The sequence below is a fragment of the Stegodyphus dumicola genome, chromosome 2 (assembly GCF_044657685.1).
Source record: "Stegodyphus dumicola isolate Sdum_Otavi_A_Nest chromosome 2, ASM4465768v1".
Classification (NCBI taxonomy): Eukaryota; Metazoa; Arthropoda; class Arachnida; order Araneae; family Eresidae; genus Stegodyphus; species Stegodyphus dumicola.
Genome location: NC_140769.1, coordinates 75,192,569 through 75,212,877, shown reverse-complemented (window position 1 = coordinate 75,212,877; position 20,309 = coordinate 75,192,569). Strand labels below are relative to the sequence as shown.

General features: G+C 32.5%; 1 protein-coding gene across 2 annotated transcripts in view; it reads right to left on the bottom strand.

Moving 5' to 3' along the window:
• LOC118185696 (neuroendocrine convertase 1-like) overlaps positions 1-20,309 on the bottom strand; it is a 172,772-nt gene that overhangs the window by 95,524 nt on the left and 56,939 nt on the right. For both annotated transcript variants that reach the window (XM_035355596.2, XM_035355583.2), the window contains exons 3-4: positions 8,182-8,322; positions 2,950-3,058 (exon numbers count right to left, since the gene is read on the bottom strand). In XM_035355596.2, coding sequence (XP_035211487.1) covers positions 2,950-3,058; positions 8,182-8,322 — 250 coding nt within the window. The remainder of the gene's footprint in view (positions 1-2,949; positions 3,059-8,181; positions 8,323-20,309) is intronic.

Sequence of the window (20,309 nt, the reverse complement as noted above, 5' to 3'; positions counted from 1 at the left end):
ACATTTCAGGATCTGTAAACAGAGATCTGAGGTTGCTACGACGCGATTAATTTGAAAATATGAATAAGAGCAAATATATGGTATGAGAATATGCGATTAAATGCAGTACTAAAGAATTTTATGGCTGCATAGATTTGTCTGTCGTATACTTCTATAAAACTACAAAAAAAGCAATTGTAAAAACAGCGTTATTGAGATTTCAACAAAAACGTTCATTTTGACTATTCTTATATTTAATCAATGAAAATAAATTCTCGGGTATTCAATAAATTTTTTTGTTCGTTAACATCTCATAAAAAGGCAATCAGTTTTGTGTACTGTATTACCAAAATTCAAAGCAATTAAACAAATAATAAAAGTCTAACATTATTTTTTTAAAAAATAATTTTAACACTATTCCCTTAACATTGAAATCATGTTCTCTTTATTCATATAAATCACTTGAGGCTATATTGTGAAACTGAGGTGCCTCAGTCTTTCTGCATCTGTATTCTATACATGTATATAACCTGCATACATATATATATATATAACAAATTTAAGGATTAGGGTATAATTCGGCTAACATCTCCATTACCACATCTAAGTTTATCGGAAATCCAGACACCTATTCATTCAGCAGACCACGTCTGATTCGGAACATTTCAGACATCGTAGACGTTTTGAAGTACTAGAAGCAGAAGCTAAATCAGAAACATATTCTGCACGTGCTTACGTAAGAGAGTAAAGGAAACGTAATAGCTTTGGATTCTTCATTTCTCGAAATGTGTTTACAAAATGCTTTATACAGTTCATTCTACCCACTTCCGTGTTTATACCTATCGACATAAGACGCTTAAGCGAGTGTCGCCTTCAATACGCTTAAGCGAGTGTATATGAGCCTCTTAAACACGACCATTTCTCTGTTTACTGGATATTAATATACTTTGAGGAGTTTAATGTACTCTTGAAGATTTAAATTTCTAATACAAAATGTAATTCTAATTTCCTCTCTTATTACAACTAGACGCACCAGTGGCCGAATGTGTAAAACCGTTAAGCGCTGACAAATTATTTCAGGCTCTGATTATAAAAGCTTAACAGAATGGATGAAATCGGCTTTTATTGTTTTGTGAAGAAAGTATGAGTTATGTGAAGCATCTATGCAGAAAGTATGTTAAGAGCCAATTCCCTTTAGAAAATCTTTCACGAATATATAGCTCCTCTTAGGCAGATAACCAGTTGTATTGGTTTGTCATATGATTGTACCTTAACCTTCCCTGCTAGATGGTAAACCTATGGCATGAGAACTTATTTCAAGTCTATCTAACAAGTATGCTTGATGAATTATAGTAGTCTTCAGGGCCGGCATAACTGATGCGACTTGTACCGGGCGGAAATTAGAAGCAGCAAAATTTTTAGAATTTATAGAAATAACGTACGGCAAAATTTTAGAATTTGAAGGAAATATTAGGAAGTAGAATTTAAAGGCGGTAAAAGTTTTATAATTTAGAGAGGTGCGTCGAGAGTAGGATTTAGGGCTCTCAGAGATCGCAATCGGCGGCAAAATGCTTAGCGCCGTCCCTGCTAGTCTCTTTAGGTAAATCATAACAGCGTAGTTTCTCCATAACTATTCTTGTATTAATAGATACTTCAGTTCACCATCTGCGGAACGCAAATCCAAGAAATATATTATTTTGTCACGAAAATAATTTAATTTAAATTTTACGCAGTAATAAAGGAATATTAAAATTTTACTCTAGCAGCAAGATATTTCACAGTCAAAAACAGTATTTTCTGTCAAACACACGCATTAATACCTTAGAGTTTCTTACACGGGGTGTAACAGAACGGATTGTCACAAATTTAAGGGTTAAGAGAACATATGACTGACATATGAAAAGTAACAATTCGGTAGTAAATGGAAATAGAAATGTCGCTTTAATCGCAGATTTTTTACAAAAATTAGTATTTGGTATTTACTAGATCGGTTCAAATGAACGAACGCTACTTCCATACATAAATCACAACAATGAAGGATCATATTTACGAAAAACAAATTGGCTTTCCTGAACACCCTGTCTCCCGAAAAATCTTTGTTGCTGCCGACGTGCTGGGCACAGTATACGCTGCTAATCACTTATTCGTCACTGCATGTCACGAAACTATTGAACGTTCATTTGAATTATTAGGCAAACATTATATCTTGTAAATATCCGTGTTTAAAACGATTTTTCCTCTTCCATCTTCTTCATATATACGGTGTTTCCGGGTTCACATTTCCCATTCCACCATACACTGCATAACTAGAATTGTTACATTTGCCATGTTCTATCTCCTCTTAAAATTGCTATCATCAGTTCCCTCACGTCATGTGAAACCAATTATTAAGTTAGGAATTTGACGGCCCCTCAAAAATTTTCTTACTTTTTAAATTTATCTTTATTTAAATATTTTTGCATGCATTTATAAACCATTTTAACAAAATCTTCCTACAAATCATTTATTTTGGGAGAAAAAATATTTTAGTTATATTTTCACAAACTCATTCAGATAAAATGCATGAATATCATTATAATTTAAAATGAAGAATTTAGTGCCCTGTGGATTAGAAAACAAGCATTAGTAAAATAAAGTAAATAAACAGGCTATTTATTTTAAATTAAACAAAATATGTTATTGACCATCCTAAATCTTTATAATTAATTTGGTATCCATCTCAGTGATGTTACAATTTTGTCGAGTAAAAAGGATTAAAATAAAATAAAAAAAAAAAAAAATCAAAATTTCAAAAGAATTCTTATTTTTTATTCTTTTGGAGAGTTGAAATTTACTAAATTTAATTAAATGTCAACTTCAGCTTCATACAAAACCCCGCAAGAGTTATAAAAGTATTCAAATACATCATCACAACTTAAGAACACAATCATTCATTAGCTTTAGATGGATACGTAATTAAATATTTCTCACCATCGTCCATTATCGAAACCACGATGCCTTTTCCTGTATAGCCCATATTCCAAACTGGAATGGTCCTCATATCTAACTCGGGAAGATCTTCTAAATTCCTGGTGTCATGCTAAGAAATGAGAAAAGAAAAGGAAAGAAAATTTCGGCGAAGAAGCAAATGGAAATCAAAGGATAAAAATTATACTGATGAGCTGGCATACCTAAAATATCTGTATATTAAAAATGCCTGAATATTGGTAAAGAAAAAACGCGCGCTTTCTCAAATTTTGTTTACTTTTTTATTTAAATGCACATTTTGATGCTTTGTTTGCTTTATTATTATATGTTTGAAAATAAAGCACTTACATAATCTTGGCTTCGCAAAAGTGCGCTACGAATCATGCTCCAGGAGAAACGTACCTTACGGACGAACATCAGGAGAAGAAGAAACAAAAAATCGTGTACTCATTTTTTATTATGTTGTATTACTTGTTGGTAATGTTTATATAGGTACAGAACAGAGAAAAGGTAACTCCCAAATTTTATAGCTTCACTCACGTATCAACATCAATTTAATTGTTTCTTAAGCAGATTTACGAAAAGCATACGAATGCTACCCAATTAAAGTGTTGGGTGTCATCTTCAAGAACTTTGTGGAGTTTTACTTGGTCTGGAAATGTTAATGATTCTAAAAACCCTAACAGACGTGAAGTGAATTATCGCTATGACTGAAGTAACTACAAATTTGTGGGAAAGATTTTTAAATAACCTTTTTATTTAAACAGAATTTGGAACATAAATATGTTAACAGTATCAGCCAAAACTCATGGTGATGAAACTAAACAGAGCATACAAATTTAAGTCAAACATGAAACAGTAGACAGCAATTACACAATTAAATACTACTATAAGCTGACTCAGTAGCTCTACTGGAGCATCAAAACCGAATTTTCAGCAGCGATAGAATGCAAATCCGAATAATTACAACTATCACAGCTGCATGAAACTAACTTCTAACTTGCACGCGAAGTCAGAAACAAATTTTGTTTTAAAATCCAAAAATCTCTGTTTAAATACTGGCTATCTCATTTTCATTCTGGTGAGGAATATGGAAAAGATGACTTAAAGTGTACATATCCAAATCATAATAACCGGTTAGTTTAAAATAATAATTTTACAACTTTCTTAAAACCTGTTTAGCATTCATTTTACACATGTAGAAATTCACTAAAAAGCTTATGTCATCTGTTCTCAACCTTTCGACTAACGCGTACCATCTAAACAAAAACGGAAAAACCTTAGTACCATAACTACATTTAATAATGATTAGTTTTCAATTCCTCAATAGAAATATTATAAAATTACATATTCATTCTGCCATTTGGACAATCTGTTCGCTATTTGAATTAAATACGTACACATTAAAAAATAGTAAACAAAATTGGTTACCATTTTAATTAACAAAATTTAAGTTATAATACTTTAATTTTAAAATTTAGTGGGAAATTTAGGCCTGTTTAAGAGAGATCAATTTCTTTACGTCTGGTCTTAATTTCACTTAGCTTTAGCCGTAAATTATGATGCAGTTTTAATTTTGTTCTGTATTTATTTTTCAAATATAACATGGAAGAAAATTCTTGTTCACACAATTAGATTCATTCTTTTGGGTTCAACCCAAAGTTAACAAGCGTGTTATTTTTGAAATCTTCAATTAGAGTTCGATCACAGGAAATTTCCATAAATTATTATTCTTCATCAGGAGATTTTTGAATTTAATTGTTAAAAATACTTTATTTCTTTGCGTTCCATTTATTTTTCTCTTGTGTACCACTGGTTGAGAATCCCTGGCTTATGCAATGGCATTCGAATCCATGCGGAACTGCGAATATTCAGCGAGCACACAACCACTGGTAGGTTTCGTGAAATTCAAAGTAATTTCTTTATATTATCAAGGCGCAAAATTTAATTTTACTTATGAACTTAAGAACAGTTATTACCATGGGCTTTTTCATTGTTACAGTACTCTTTTACGTTGCCAGGACTGTGTATAAATTTTCAATGGTATTAAATTCAATTTTATGGTAAACCGGATATATCTTCGGGTAATGTTTCGTTGCCTATACGTGGAAAAAGTATATTTTCGGAACACGTATCTGTTTTTTATTCACGAACGAGAAAAATGAGTGACCAATATAACTATTCGCGAAATAAGTACCTCTTAATTGTCAGAAATCTAAACCTTGTTACATTCAAGATAAATTAAGCTATTTAATTTGTTTACGTAGGAATTAATACGCCCTACTGTATTATTTTTCTGGTTTAATTTATAGGCATAGCAGTGGTTTTCTGCCAAGAGAACCGCTGACTCGCAACTCTGTATCATTAAAAATATGAACAGAATTTCACATTGCGCTTATGTTTAAAGTGCCCTTTTCTGTTTACTAAAACGGTTACAAATATGCCGAGCAGATAAGTTTGCTAGCGCGAAAGAATACTGTTTTGATACAATTATGTGTTTACGAATAAGCCTCCAAAAATTATCTTATATTAGAAAAGGCGGAGAGGAAAAGAGATGCGTGTTTCGTAGACCCAGTCAGCTGAACAATATTCACGGTTACAGAATGTTACATTTTGCGATGCTTGTTTGATAGTCACTATAATATTTAAATTTAAGATGTAAATAGATGAAGATATCCGAATTTGCTCCAGTTATCTTCACTTGTAAAAGTTATTACTGCTTGGAGTTGTAAAAAAAATAGGTTTCACATTTTCGATTAAATATTTTTGCTCTACTGGCATGTTTATTCGCAGCGTTTATACAAATTCTTAATAAATAAAAATACTAAATGTTTGAAAACACCGGAAAATATCAAAATTTTCAATTTAATTTTTCTTTGTTAAGCTGGTAACGGGAACGATTTGTAAAGCAATTTGGAATGAAATCCTAAGTTTCACATATTTTATTTTGGAAATCAGGTAAGATTTTATTTTTATATAATTAAAACTGAATTTTAAGACTCCAATAATACAATTAGAAGGATCAGTAAGTCATATTATTATATTTTAATTTCATGATTGGAATTCTGCAAATTGTTTTGATGATAGTTTTAAGCTAATATGAGATGAGTGGGTTTTAAGGTATAAATTTCCTGTTTTAATTATTTGTATTTTCGTTATTACTTGTAAGGTACTTCTCCCGCCTTCTAAGCATGCCTTCGCGGTGTAATGGTCAGCACGCTCGGCGCGTATTCGAGAGGTCCGTGGTTCGAGTCCAGGCGAGTGCATTGCTCATTTTTAATGTTTCTGCTTCAAAATAACCTAACGTCTCTACAGTGGCGCCCGAACTAAAAACGGTGGTGGATAATGATTATCCATCACCAGTATTTGGCGACTGGGCCATCTAATCCCCCGTCGTCCTTTAAAAGGGGGAGTATATAATGTATTTCTCCCGCTTTCTTAGCATGCCTTCGTTAGCACGTTCGGCGCGTTCGAGAGGTCCGAAGTTCGAGTCCCTGCGAGGGCATTGCACATTTTTTCATCTTTCCTGCTTTCAAAAAATACCTAATGTCTCTACATACTTACCGTTCCTTTATTCACTGCTTTCATAGTTGTAGTGATATCAGCATCTTAGTTAATATGATTCAGAAAGGCGAACAAAAACAAAATGGAGAAGAAAAAATAAGAGCGAAGAGAAAAATACACATGTGGTGTGGTCGCATTCGATTGAATAATGGTTACGTTTACAAACAATGCTTTCGAAAATCAGTCAATGATATTCTGGAGATATCATTGAGCAGTCAAAACGTTTTAGTTTTTTCCGTGCTCTCGACAAATTAACATCAAACTCGACACTTCAAAGAAAAATTACTCAAGATCATTGGGGATTGAAACAAAGAATCGAACGTTGGACAGGACACAGGTAATTTAGTTGATCGTTTTAATTTAAAGCATTATTTGATTCGTTATCGAATTGTGAACTTTCTAGTTATAATACAGTGGAACCTCGAGATACGAGCACCTCTATATACGAGAAATTCGAGATACGAGGAAAATATGAGGAAAAAATTCGTCTCTAAATAAGAACTGACTCTAACGAGCAACGAGCCAGGTTGTTGGTATGCGTGACGCGTTTCGCGGTCCGGCTCGACTCGGGAAATACCCTCGGCAGATCATTCAGTGTTCTTTGATCTACGTGTTTGTGTGCTAGTGAGTTAATTGTTTTTTACATTTAACGTTAAAATAATTATTTCACGATGAAGAAGAAGAAAGAAGCTAAGAAAAAGAAGCCATGGCTGTTGAAATTAAAAGAATCACAGATAAACATAAGAGGGGCGTTGTGTAAGAGGGGCGGAATTGGCGAAGATTTACGGCCGTTCGACATCGACGATCTGCACTATTCTGAAGAAGAAGGGAGAAATGAAAAAACTTGATGTAGCCAAAGGAGTTACCGTTACTTCCAAGCACCGTCCAAAACACCTAGAAGATGTTGAGAAGCTGTTGTTGGTGTGGATTAACGAGAAAAGTTAAAAGGCAATTCGGTGTCGGAAGCTATCATTTGCGCTAAGGCTAAGAAACTGTACTTGGACAATTCTCCGAAAAACACCACGTACGTTGACTGAAGATGAGATGGTAATGAGATTTTTGGGAGCGCGGAACGGATTAACTAGATTTCCATTATTTCAATGGGGAAGTTTGTTTCTAGATATTAGAAATTTGGTATACGAGTTCAATGCTGGAACGAATTAAACTCGTATCTAGAGGTTCCACTGTACTTAACTTGGTAGAAGAATAACAGACTCGACTATTAAATCAAGTTATTCAAGTTGAACTAGTATTAATTTTCTTCAAAACATTATTCTCTTAGTAATAATGTATATCTCAATATATTAATATTTATATTATCGGAATTCATTTTATTCATCACTACATGAAACATAATTAACAAACTATAAACTGCAAATTTTGACGTGATAAAAAAACATTCTAAGACTTCGCTGTCAATTAAAATTACTTAATTTTTTGAAAAAGCAAACTTCAAAGCAGTACTGATATAAGAGTTAATCGTGAAACCAATCTTATACATTTTACCTTTACGATAAAATAGTAATTTAACTAATTCTTATGAAAAAATTTGAATTAATTTAAGACAACCAGGCAAAAATACTAAATAAACTGTTGATAAAATTTCATGAATAAACTCAGCTAAGTAAATTCAGCTTTTACGATTTTGCTCTATAGTGCTCATATACTTACCAAATACCACTGATCTGGCCACAAATAGTCGTTAAATCTGTTATTTTCTCTTGTAGTTTTCTGCAAGAAATTTGCTGTAACTCCAGATAAAAATTCTCTTTTTACTCGCCTTTTTGCTATTTGTTGCTCAGCCCATTCAACCTGCAATAAAAATGTTTTATAATTATTAATATTATTAATAAAGACTATTTTCATCTGTCATTTTATTATTGTAAGACTTAGCTACCGTAGTGTATAAATACGTTTGACTTATTACGGTCTACTCTCCTTACATGGTCTAGATATAACTAGACAGTCTTATATAATTACATTGTTTTTCAATTAACATACCATTTTTTTAAATACATATGTTCTTTCATTTTTGTTCCAGGATTCATTATCTCTTATACTTTTGATTTCGAAACGACTTGTGCAACACTAATATTGTGCAAATGCAAGAAAAACAAAATTTATTACTCAAAGTATCACATCGAAATTGTAACTTGATATGCCAAAATCTCCTTTCCGTACTCAATTCATCATGATCTCGCATCCGAAGGGACGACCGGAAGCGCTAATGAGAATCAAAGATCTTTACCTTTGCTCTAATTGAAAGATGACTACGTACATTAATCAGCATCTCGAATTTGTGTTATTGAGCAATGACGTAAAATTTGGCCAAGCTTCATATAACTATATATGATATTCTTCAAATGACGCATTCAATTTGCTATTTGTTTCTCTTTTACCTGTAACAGTTTGATTTAACCCACGAGACAAGAATAGATGTCCACACAGAAGCGAAATGTTTGCTTTCTGAGAGAACTACTTTATAAAATTTCGTATATTTATTCCTCGTCACTATTATTATTTTAATGATATATTAATATTTTACGTATTTGTTTTTCTTCTAAAAGTCGCTACAGAAACGTGTCTGCTGTTCTGCATATTTTATACTTAACTGATATTTAAGTTTTTTCTACTTAACTGGTGTAGAAATGGTATTTTCTTAGAACTGATATTTGCTTTCGGAACTTTCATGCGATCGATTTGTACCCAATAAAATGCATATCTTGGATATCTTCGGAAATCATTTTATTCTTTTAAAGATCTAGTATCTATTTTTGAACTCATTGTATAGATTCCAACCAGAATAATATGGCATGCTTTCACACTGAAAAAAAATATTTCATCTAGAAAACACCATTCCCATGAAAGCCTTATACTCGAATTTCTGTGATGTTTAGATTAATGGTAAATGCCAGTGTTTTCAGTACATGAATAACTGAATTCAACTTTTTACCCAAACATTACTTAAAGCAATACAAATCCATAAAATTTTGTTCTATCGTACGGAATATCCCGGTGTAAAAATTCTCCGATCAATAGTTCGTCACAAAAAACCTTATACCGTTTAACCATTACTGCACGAAATTTTTAATTAACGATAAGAAATTATATTAATTACTTAATGTGGCAATGATGTATATGAAAAACAATTGCCTAATAATGATGTTTTGTAGTATTCCGGTACAACGCTTAAATTCAGTTCTTGTGTATTGCAGAGCTTAAAAACATTTAGACATGCTGGTGGAAATGCTGCAAACGATCTGGAGGGACATAAGCGTGCGTTTTAATGAGAAACTTCATACAGTCTCCCTTCTCGGAGAACTGGATTTTCTAGAGGCATTTCACATTCATAAAAATCTTTCTGTTCTAGTTAACGATCCTAATTCCAATCCAAATTTACCTTCGGCCTTTAAAGAATTATGTTTTAGTTCTGGTTTCGCCAACAGATAGCGCCAGTTGCTTATTCTTGTCCAGGCTTTCTTATCTTATCTAATCATTATTTCCTATCTTGTTCATTTGCGGTTTTGTAGCTGAGGATGGTGGTTCGGTAAAACCATCGAAACTAGTCCTGTGAAAATTTTGTAAATATAACGCTGATTTTTGTTGTTTGACTTCTGAATTAGTATTTATTCGGTGTGTTATTGTGTCTTAAAGACTTCTATCTACAACAAGCTTTTGCAAATCACGGAAGATTTCCCGTGTACCTCAGCAGGTTCTGCCATCAAAACGTCAAATGCGCCCGCCGTGCCTCAACTTCTTCAGCAGACGTCTCACATTACCTCCACGACTGTACACTCACTTCTTCCATCACAGCCTCCCTTCCTCAGATCCAGGGATCACAGAGCCTCAAAGACCTTCGGGATTACTACAGACAGCAGGGCGTCAGAACCATCATAGAATATGTATATTCTAAGAGAAACATAATCATAGCACATAGCCAGGTCTAGGCACCTGACGAAATGTAAAGGCAGGAAGCCTCCAATCATGTATATATGGAAATATCTCTAAACTAATTAACCCTTTTTGATAATTTTATACTAATAGACCCAAAACATTCTAAGTTGGAGCACCCAACAAAATTAATACACTAATGTTAGATCTGTTTATTAATAATAAGGTTGGTAACATCCAAAAAAAGGTTGCTGGTGCAACGATCAAGATAACATGACTGACCTGTAGTGTCCATTGAGAAGTGAAATAGGCGAAATAATAATAAATAATAAAACACCTTCCTTACGTGCCAGACCTTTCCCAGCGCCATTTCAACATACAATTTGCATTGCAAAATCTGCTTATCTTGGTTTCCTCTACCTTGCGCTTACAATTTTTTTTTTAGAATAACATACGTACGAGTTCGCCTGACTGTCGGAGAATTGTAAATATGGGAACGTAAACTAATCTATAATCAACAGCTAAACAGGACCCCCTTTTTAGCTCAGAAGGTCTGTTAGTCTCGAAACGGGATTTTGCGTTGAATCACTATGAGCTGCTGAATCACTTTTCAGATTGCTGCCACCAAATTTTATCTCCCTGTATTATATTTAAAGAAATTAAGTAATGAATAATCTGCATGAATGTATGCATGTTTGTCGCACTGTGAAAAAATGACAGTACGTAGAGCCATCAAATTTTGAATAACGTAATCCTCCACCCGAACATGGGCAGTGGAAGACCCAATTTTGAATTCCGAATTTTTTTATTATCTGTTTCATATTTTATAGAGCTTTAATGAAATTCTGATTAACAAGTTCAACGATTTCAAAGCTAACAATGGCAACATTGTGTTGGGGAAATTTTTTTTCCCTCCAGGGCGCGAGACTGTCTGTCAGAAATTCTAAAGATATGCTGTTTTTAAATATTTTGTGATATTACTTTTGAATTGAATTTTATGTGGTTTAAGTGCGAAGAACATGATATTTAATAAATAAAGGTAACACACAAAACGTTAAAAAATGCTTCTTTGAGCGTAATGTAAAATCTGAAAGCTTTCAAGTTTATGTTTGTTTTATTTTTATTTTATTTTGAGCTAAAAATCTATTTAAAAAAATAATGCTAAAGAATAATACAAGAAATAAAGCTACCAATGCGTTGCAAAGCAACTGAAAGGAAATCTTTAAACCAATTATGTAGAGTCATTTCCTTTCTTTGTTATATATATTTCATTAGTTACATATATAACTTTCTCATGTATATTTCTACGTCAAAATCAAACATTTATTCATTTGCTAAAACATCTAGAATTTCAATTTCCTAATTACTAAGATATACAATATCATCTCACATGGAAATGTTTTTACGAAAGCTTTGTAAACCCAGCGCAATGTTTCGAGCAGCTCTGGAATCATATCAATAAGCACGATGTTTATAAATATTAATAATAATACAGTATATTTTTTCTTTGAAGTTTTGCTGAACATATTTTCTGAAGAATATCTTAAGCCAGTCAGTTCGATATTTATTCAATTTACACTATTTCGAAAATAATGATTTTTCTGTAAATGTTTTCGGGATAAATACATTAATGTAAACTGTTAAGTACATATGAACGAAAAAGCAGAATAAATTAGAGAAAACTAGATAAAATTCAGTGGTCAAACATTTTCTTGTCATCTCACTTCTCGCTTTGGTAATAAAAAAATATTTTGGCTGACTGGTGCGCAGAGTTAAAGCTGTAAAATATTAGCAGTTTGCCTTGACCTCTGCTCCTGGTGACTGAATGAGCTTGCTTTATAAAATTTTTGAGATTTCTTCAGTGCAACATAAATGCTAACAAGTTTCCTTTAAGAGTTCCTCCATGAAGGTATCCCTTCTGATGGGGAGTGTGATCCTTAGGATTAAGTTATTTTCTTTATCAAACAATCTATCCTAATCCAGTCTTTCAAAGTACGGTTTATGGGTAAATTTTAGAGTCACATAAAATAAGTAAAGAAATTACTGTAAGAAACGAAGTTAAACTTTAGTTTTTTGAATCGCAGACATTTCATATCAGATCCCCTATGTTATAACTAAGCCAACCCTAAATCTGGCTCTAAGTTCCAGACGGACTCGTGCAATGAATGTATAGAATTTTAGACTTGATTTACTTGCTTATTTCTGAATGAAAACTTTTATTTACCTACAAAATGCAAATTAAAATCTTCAGATAAGAATACATAATTGGCATGTTGTTTGTAGACAGATAATATTCATTCATATGAGGGAAATGATCCTGCAACAGTAACTGTATCCGAGTGATGTGTTCGTAATGCGCCATCTAGATGAGGATGCAGACGACGATGAACTCAGATGTATAATTTTTCTTCTTTTCTTTTTCTTATCACTCTTAACTCATGTATATAAATCGCACTTTCGTAATACCTCGGTGAGTATTAGTGATGTTTCTTCTACAGTTTTTGGTGTCAGAAAATAAAGCTCCTGCTCCATATATCAATGCTTCGGTTTCCACCTACTGTGCTTTGTATAGCGTTCCTATTATCAGTGATTATGAATTAGCAATGTTCAATCATGTTCAAGAGGATTGCAAGTGAGCACTTTGCTTGTATAACTTTTGCTTTAACATTCTTAAGCGCATAAAACATGGCTTCTAAAGAAAAATATGAAATATTAAAACAAACTGTTGGACGAATCAATACTACTAAGCTAATTTCAAGAATCTGCCTTAATAGGGCTTTAGCTTTAGTGCATTTTATATGTTAAATTTACCTGTTAGCTCCTGTCATCTGAGAACAGATGTCTATGTAGGATAGTCGAATTATGTGGGAAATGACCGTGCAACTGTAACTGCAACTATAACTGAAAGATGCAACCATAACGCGCCATGTAAATGAGTGCTCAGACGATGACGAACGCAGACGCAAAGTGATGTGACGATTCTTCTTTTTTAGTTTCTTGTCACTTTTAACTCAGGTAAATAAATCGTAGCACACTAAAAACACGATGAATATTAGTGATGTTTTTTCCGCAATAGTAGTGCCCTTCGTGATGTTAGAGTGAGTATAAGGATTAACTTGTATATTTGAATAATTGCAAATCCCTATCAGAAATCTTTATAGAGTATTGATTATTATCTGAATCTAAGTAATTAGAAGGAAAATGCATCTTTAATAAGACTGTCAGTTTAAAAACAATAGCCTATAAACTTATTATAACTCATGACTTTAACTGATGTCAGTGCCCCTAAACTAAGCAATTCAAGTTATTTTTCAGTTTCAAGTATGAAGTATACTGTTTTGCGAACTGACATATACTTTCGATTAACTTCATGTTAACATATATCACTTTAATTCCATATGTAATTTAATGCTTGTTGCTTAAAGGGCCAAGAACTAAATAAATAAATGTAATCTTGTAATGCATTCCATCATCATGCTAGTTTTACCCAGGAGATTTAACCGGTTTTAATCACTCAGCCACTAATCGGCAACTTGTGCGGTGCGATGAAATTGCTAGCATTAAAATACACACTGCGTTCTTTAAATCTGTTTTATAGTGAAAAATGTGTTATAAGGTATTTCTCCCGCCTTCTTAGCAGACCTTCGTAGTGCACGCTGGGCACTTCGTTCAGCACGCTGGGCGCGTATTTCAGAGGTTCGTGGTTCGATTCCCGACGAAGGCGTTGCTCATTTTTCATATCTCCTGCTTCCAAAATACATAATGACTCTACAGTGGCGCCCGAACTAAAAGGGTGGTGGATGATAATTCTCCACACCCAGTATTTAACAACTGGGTCTCCTAAACCCCAGTCGCCCTTTAAAAAGGGGGAGTATATAAGGCATTTTCCCCGCCTTCTTAGCAGGTCTTCGTAGTGTAGTGGTCAGCACGCTGAGTGAAGGCGTTGCTGATTTTTCATATCTCCTGCTTCCAAAAATATAATGACTCTACAGTGTGTATATTAATTTGGTACTTAGTTAAAGTTATTGTGCTTTCGGAAATTAAAAAAAAATTAAGTACTTATCTTGCTGCGAAAAATGTTAAGACATCTATTCCCTATTGCATTACCTGCACATAAGTCTTGATGAATAAAAAATGTATATAGTTTTTGAAAACCGTATAAATACGCGAGCCCTAACAAGGTGGCATTCAAGGAGTATTACTTATCTTTACATCTTTCGAAAAAGAATCACAAACCTTTCCTGAATATATAACTTATTACCGCAGAACAGTCAAAAAACACATCCCAGCTCATTATCGGAATTTTTACAATGCTTGCCCTTAAGGTATTCGAAGACGTGAAATAATCTTCCGCACACGAGCTCAGATATGCTGTGTAAAATTCTTTGATTTCAATCTCGTTATGCCAAATTTTCCATTAAAAATTGTTGAATTATTTACATTTTCATTATTTCTCCAATACCTTCTTTTTCAATAGTTATACTGTTATCAAAACATATAAATTTTTTAACGGAAAAAGCTTATTCACTTTCAAGTTCTACTAAAATATTCTGCATTCTTTCCTCCCCCCCCCCTTTTTTTTTTTTTTCTTTTTCATAAAGGTGGCATAAATATTTTCGTGTAATCACAATGCGTCCTTATAATTTCGGTTAAAATTTATTTTTATATTTATAAAAGTAGTAGTTTTTAAAATACTTCTAAATAAATATATATGACATATCATTTCGTTATATCTTAATAAGCATATTTAGTTTAATTATTTTTCTATGTATGGATTTTCCAAGTGACATTTTACTTATTATTTTATAGATTTTTCTCTTCTGTCCAAGTAAACTTAAGTGCTACACAATAAGCTCTCAAAATTTTATGCAACAGAAAGTTAATTATCAGTCACACTTTTAACCGTCAGTTTCTATTATCCGTCAGCTGCGGATATAACCCATTAAAGAGAAAGAATTAAAAAAAATTAAATAAGCCATACCGTTTATTGATTATTTTACACCCTATTCAGTATAAAGGGCTAGAATAAGTTTTAAAAGAATACAGTGCTGTACTATCAAATTAAACTACTGCCTTAATGTAACAGTAGTTAGTGACACAGACTGCCGTTTCGAATCTCGGAGAAGGCATGGACGTTTGTAAGGGTATAAATATTTATGCACTAAATGAACACTCAAAATACACGGTAAGCCGAAATCCTCTCGAGAGATTGATAGTATGGGAAGAAGAGTGGGAATGCCACGGACCGCCCCCCTTTGAGCTGTTCTTCCGCGGAATTCCAGCCAGGCTGATAGCTTAACAGTTAACAAAGCCCGGCGATAACTAATATGCTTAGAAGGATGCACAAGTACTGGCCTTGCTCCAAGCTCTACCTGTCAAATGAAACTGCCGCTCTGATTGGTGTAATGATTAGTTATATTAGTGGGTCCGGGGTCCAGAGTCCGGATTCGAGTCCTGGAGAAGGTATGGATGTTGTAAGTGTTATAAGTATGGATGTTGTAAGTGTTGTAAGATATTTTGTAATACATTTTAAGAATCTGGCGGTAGTTTTTCCCCTTAATTTCGTATTTAGTTTGGCGCAGAGGGTATTCGACGTTGAATGAATGTGTTACTGCTTTGTCGATTAGCGTTGACAGTCTTGATTTGAAGGCTATGTCACATTTTTGCATCATTTGCAACAAACTAAACAAAATGGAATGCAATCTTCAGCACGACATATAGTTCATAATATATATATATAGCGTAACATAATTATTCTGCAAATTATAAAGAAGCAGCTTCGGGTATGGAAGTAGTTGGTGTTTATTCGCTTTTTGAATGATCTATTAAATTACGAAAGCTGAAGTACACGGAGTATTATGAGGATGGAGATTCTAAGGGGTTTTTAATTGTGAAAAATATATATGGTAAAGATTCGGTCAAGAAACTGGAATGCATTGGACATGTACAGAAAAGGGTTAGTAGTGTACTACGAAAAATAAAAAACTCCACTCCTGGATTGAAAGGGAAAGATAAACTTATTGGTTCTTCTTATTGATAAACTACAGAATTAGGGATTGCAATTAGAAGTAAAGTTGGAAACTTAATTGAGATGCAGCAGGCTGTACTAGCTGCTTGTTCCATTGCAGCTCTTCTTCGAAGCCAATGCCCTCCTCAATCAACGAGTTGGTGCAACTATCAATGTGCGATTGCAGAAAAGAAAAAAATCAGCCAAAAACCTCTGGTATATCAACATATATTTTGAAGTTAATTAAACCTACATATATGGAGTTGACTACATAAACAAGAGTTATTAAAAAGTGCATACATGGCAAAACTCAAAATATCAAAGAACGTTTTAATGGCATTTTATTGCAAATTGTTCCTCGTGAACATTAATGTTTGGAGTAGTCATTAAATAACATTAAATAACAAGTGTTGTTATTGAATGTTATTTAATGATGGATTTGTAGGTTTGCTTGAAGCATTTTCAAGGTGAGCTGTGTGTTCTGAATTTTACACTGTGCAGGGAATTCTAAAACTTGATAAAGTACAAAATCATGACTCTTGGCGCCATTCCGCAAGTTTTACAAAAACCCAAAGAAAAAAATTACGTTTTGTTTGAAAGAAAAAGCGCAATGTTTGTGAAAATACAAACAAGGTGTCAATTAAAAAGAAGGGGATTTTAATTATCAGGGATGCATTTTTCACTAAGAAATTGTTTTATGAAAACTTTAAACTTGTTTTCTGAAAAATGTGTTTTTCAGTAAATATTGCCAATGGTAACAGCCATAACTCACAATTTTGTAAATATAACTAAATGATACTTTCTATGCATGTTTCATATAATCTGATGCATGCTCTGAAACAGAAGATTTTAGAAATATTAATTAGAAGTTGAATTGTTACTTTTTATTCTTAGATTTCGGATGCAATAATAGGAAAATATGCAGTTAATACTATATATTTTGACATATCTCAAGAACATATGAATATTTCTTAATTATTTTGCTTCATTGCATGCAAAATAAGTGTAAACATAAATACAAATTAAAAAAACTGTATATTTACGTATACATTGTTCACCGTGGTTGTTGCCGTAATGACGAAATTTAAGCAAAAATTATCCTTTTTTTCATTATTTTTCAAAATTAAAATTACTTAGCATTAATTTTTAAGCTGTTTTCCCCCATTAGTATGCTTATCTTCAAATTAATACGATTATAGTTAAAATAAAAACCATTTCTTAAAAAATGGTACCCGAACGAGGTCGGATACCTTAATTTTTAAATAATAAATCATTTAAAATAAGTTAAAACTATGATTTATTTTGAATGATTAATTAATTTTAATTATTTGAAAGTTAAGGCGTTTTACGAAAAGGGTACTTTTCAGTTATCAGGACCGGATGTATGCATTCGTTTGAATATTCCTGCACATTGCGCTGCTTCGACTAAACTATGAAATGAGGTTAAATTTTATCTCTCAGCGTAACGCTAATACTCTGTCAAGAAATTTTATGGTTTTAAAGTTGTAAGACAGTGATATGGCATTATCAATATTTCATGTTCATTCTGCCATTTAAGAGAGATAATTTAGTAGTTTTGGTCAGAGTACTTCATTCATGAATTACTTAATAAACTTACGTTTGATTTGTATATCTGCTAGGTCGCTGGATGTGGGAAACAGTTAATATGGAATGTGAAAATGTGAATAAACAAAGTAATTAAAATTAAAATTTTAAATCTGCATTTTTATATTATTGTTTATAATTTGATACTTAGATGTTTTTTACCTCGTTCATAATATAAAAATAAATTTACTGTTGCCACTAATAGAACTAAATATTTTCTATTAAATAAAATTAATATTTAACTAAAAAAATTCAGTTTTAGAAGTTCGAGAAATTGGTTTTTCATTCGTTCCTTGAATATAAAATGGTATAAATAGAAAATACAGCAATATTAAAACAGAAATATATATAAAAGGTAGAATCCATGTTACTTACAAAATTTTACTACCACCCCCATATTTTATTTTTAATGTTTAATGCGGAACAATTAATTAATTTTAATTATTAAAGCGGAACAATTAATTAATTTTAATTATTAATGCAGAACGCTCGAAAAACTACTACAACAAGAAATTGTGCAGTCAACATGTTATATTATGCTAGAAACACATTTCATTTGTTGAACTAATAGTATAAATATAAGGCTTTTTGCCATATATATACGAAATTTAGATAAAATTAACTTTTATATGAATTATTTTTTATGCTAGTGAGTGTATCACTTGTCTAGCATGTTAGATAAATATAAGGCTATAGACCCTGTTGTATGGTAATAGATTCTCATCTAAACTTGAAGTAAACGAATACCGCTATGAGACAACAAAAGCATTTCTGTGAGGTATTAAAAATGATAGTGTCAAATGTTAGTTTACGAGGACATTTAATATTAAGCAATATGCTGTGATTGAGTTTAATAGCTATTATAGATTTTGGAATGCATTTCGCTATATTCAACTGTGTGCCATGGCTAAGACGGCATACTACGAAATTCACACTATCTTCAACCTCCTTTCAAATTCAGAAACGAACAAAATTTAGTGTCTTCAATTACAATTACGATGAATAACTCAATTAAAAGAAGAAATCCAGTAGGGTAAGTTATGAGGTTTCTGGCCATTTAGTTCTGCCTACCAATCTAAAAAACTAACGTTTAATGCATTCCGTACAATTGGTTCAAAATGCACCGTTGTTGCTGATGAAAAGTGTTGCAATTTACTTTCGGGTTAGTAGAAATAATCACGCACCACCCTATTTAGATATATAGTAAAGGAAATAAAAGTATCCATATGCCATGTACAAAAAAATTTAATCAATTTAGCTTTAAAACTTATTTGTAACACATGGGAAAGCAGTAAAAAAAAATCTGCAGGTTTCAGAATTTAAATTACGTCCAGAGGGGCTTTTTTTTAACGTTTTGTGTGTTACCTTTATTTATTAAATATCATGTTCTTTGCATTTAACCATAAAATTCAGTTCAACAGCAATGTCGCAAAATAATTTTAAAATGAGCCTATCTTTAGAATTTTGGATACACAGCTCCGCGCGCTGGAGCTAAAAAGGTTTTTTTTTTTTTTTTTTTTTCGTAGAGTATTGCCATTGCTCGCTTTGGAATCCTGAAATCCTCGAGTTTGCTAATCAAAAATTCGTTAAAGTTTTACAAAATATGAAATCGATAATAAAACAAATTCCAAATTTGAAATTTGGAATTCCACATGCCCATATTCGTAGGAGGATTACGTCATTCAAAATTCAATGGCTCTATGCACCGTTGTTTTATCATAATGCGAGAAATATACATACATTTATGCAGATTTTTAATTTTTTAACTTTTTCAAATACAATGCAGGACTCTAACATTTGCTACTTTTCTGTGTAATATAACATGGAAAATCTAGAGAGACAAGCTATGCCGGAAAAGTAAGTATACAATGCAAGTCCATTTAACATTGAGTAAATGCGTATCTCGGTAATTTCGCGAGATATCATTAAGCTGGCAAAGGTTTTGTGACTAATTTTTGTCGCCAAATTTGATGACAAATCTCCAAAATTCTCGAAACTTCGCGATAATTTGGTGACATTTTGGTCCGGTTACTGTATTACCGTAATAGGTATTGTAATTGAACACATGTAATTCATCACTATATTAGCTTTAACCGTCATTCGACCCTCGTATTGCCTTCCAGTAATTTCGAGAAGCAGAAAGTACTAGAAATATCTCGGCGGTCAGGTGAAAACTGTAAAAGCATCTGTTTTCTGAGTAATTGTTAGCTCAGCGTGAATTTGGAGTACTCAGATTTCTTTTCAGCTGCACTTTGTATTGCGATTTGTTAAAAGCTCATAGTAGTTTGCAGTGTAA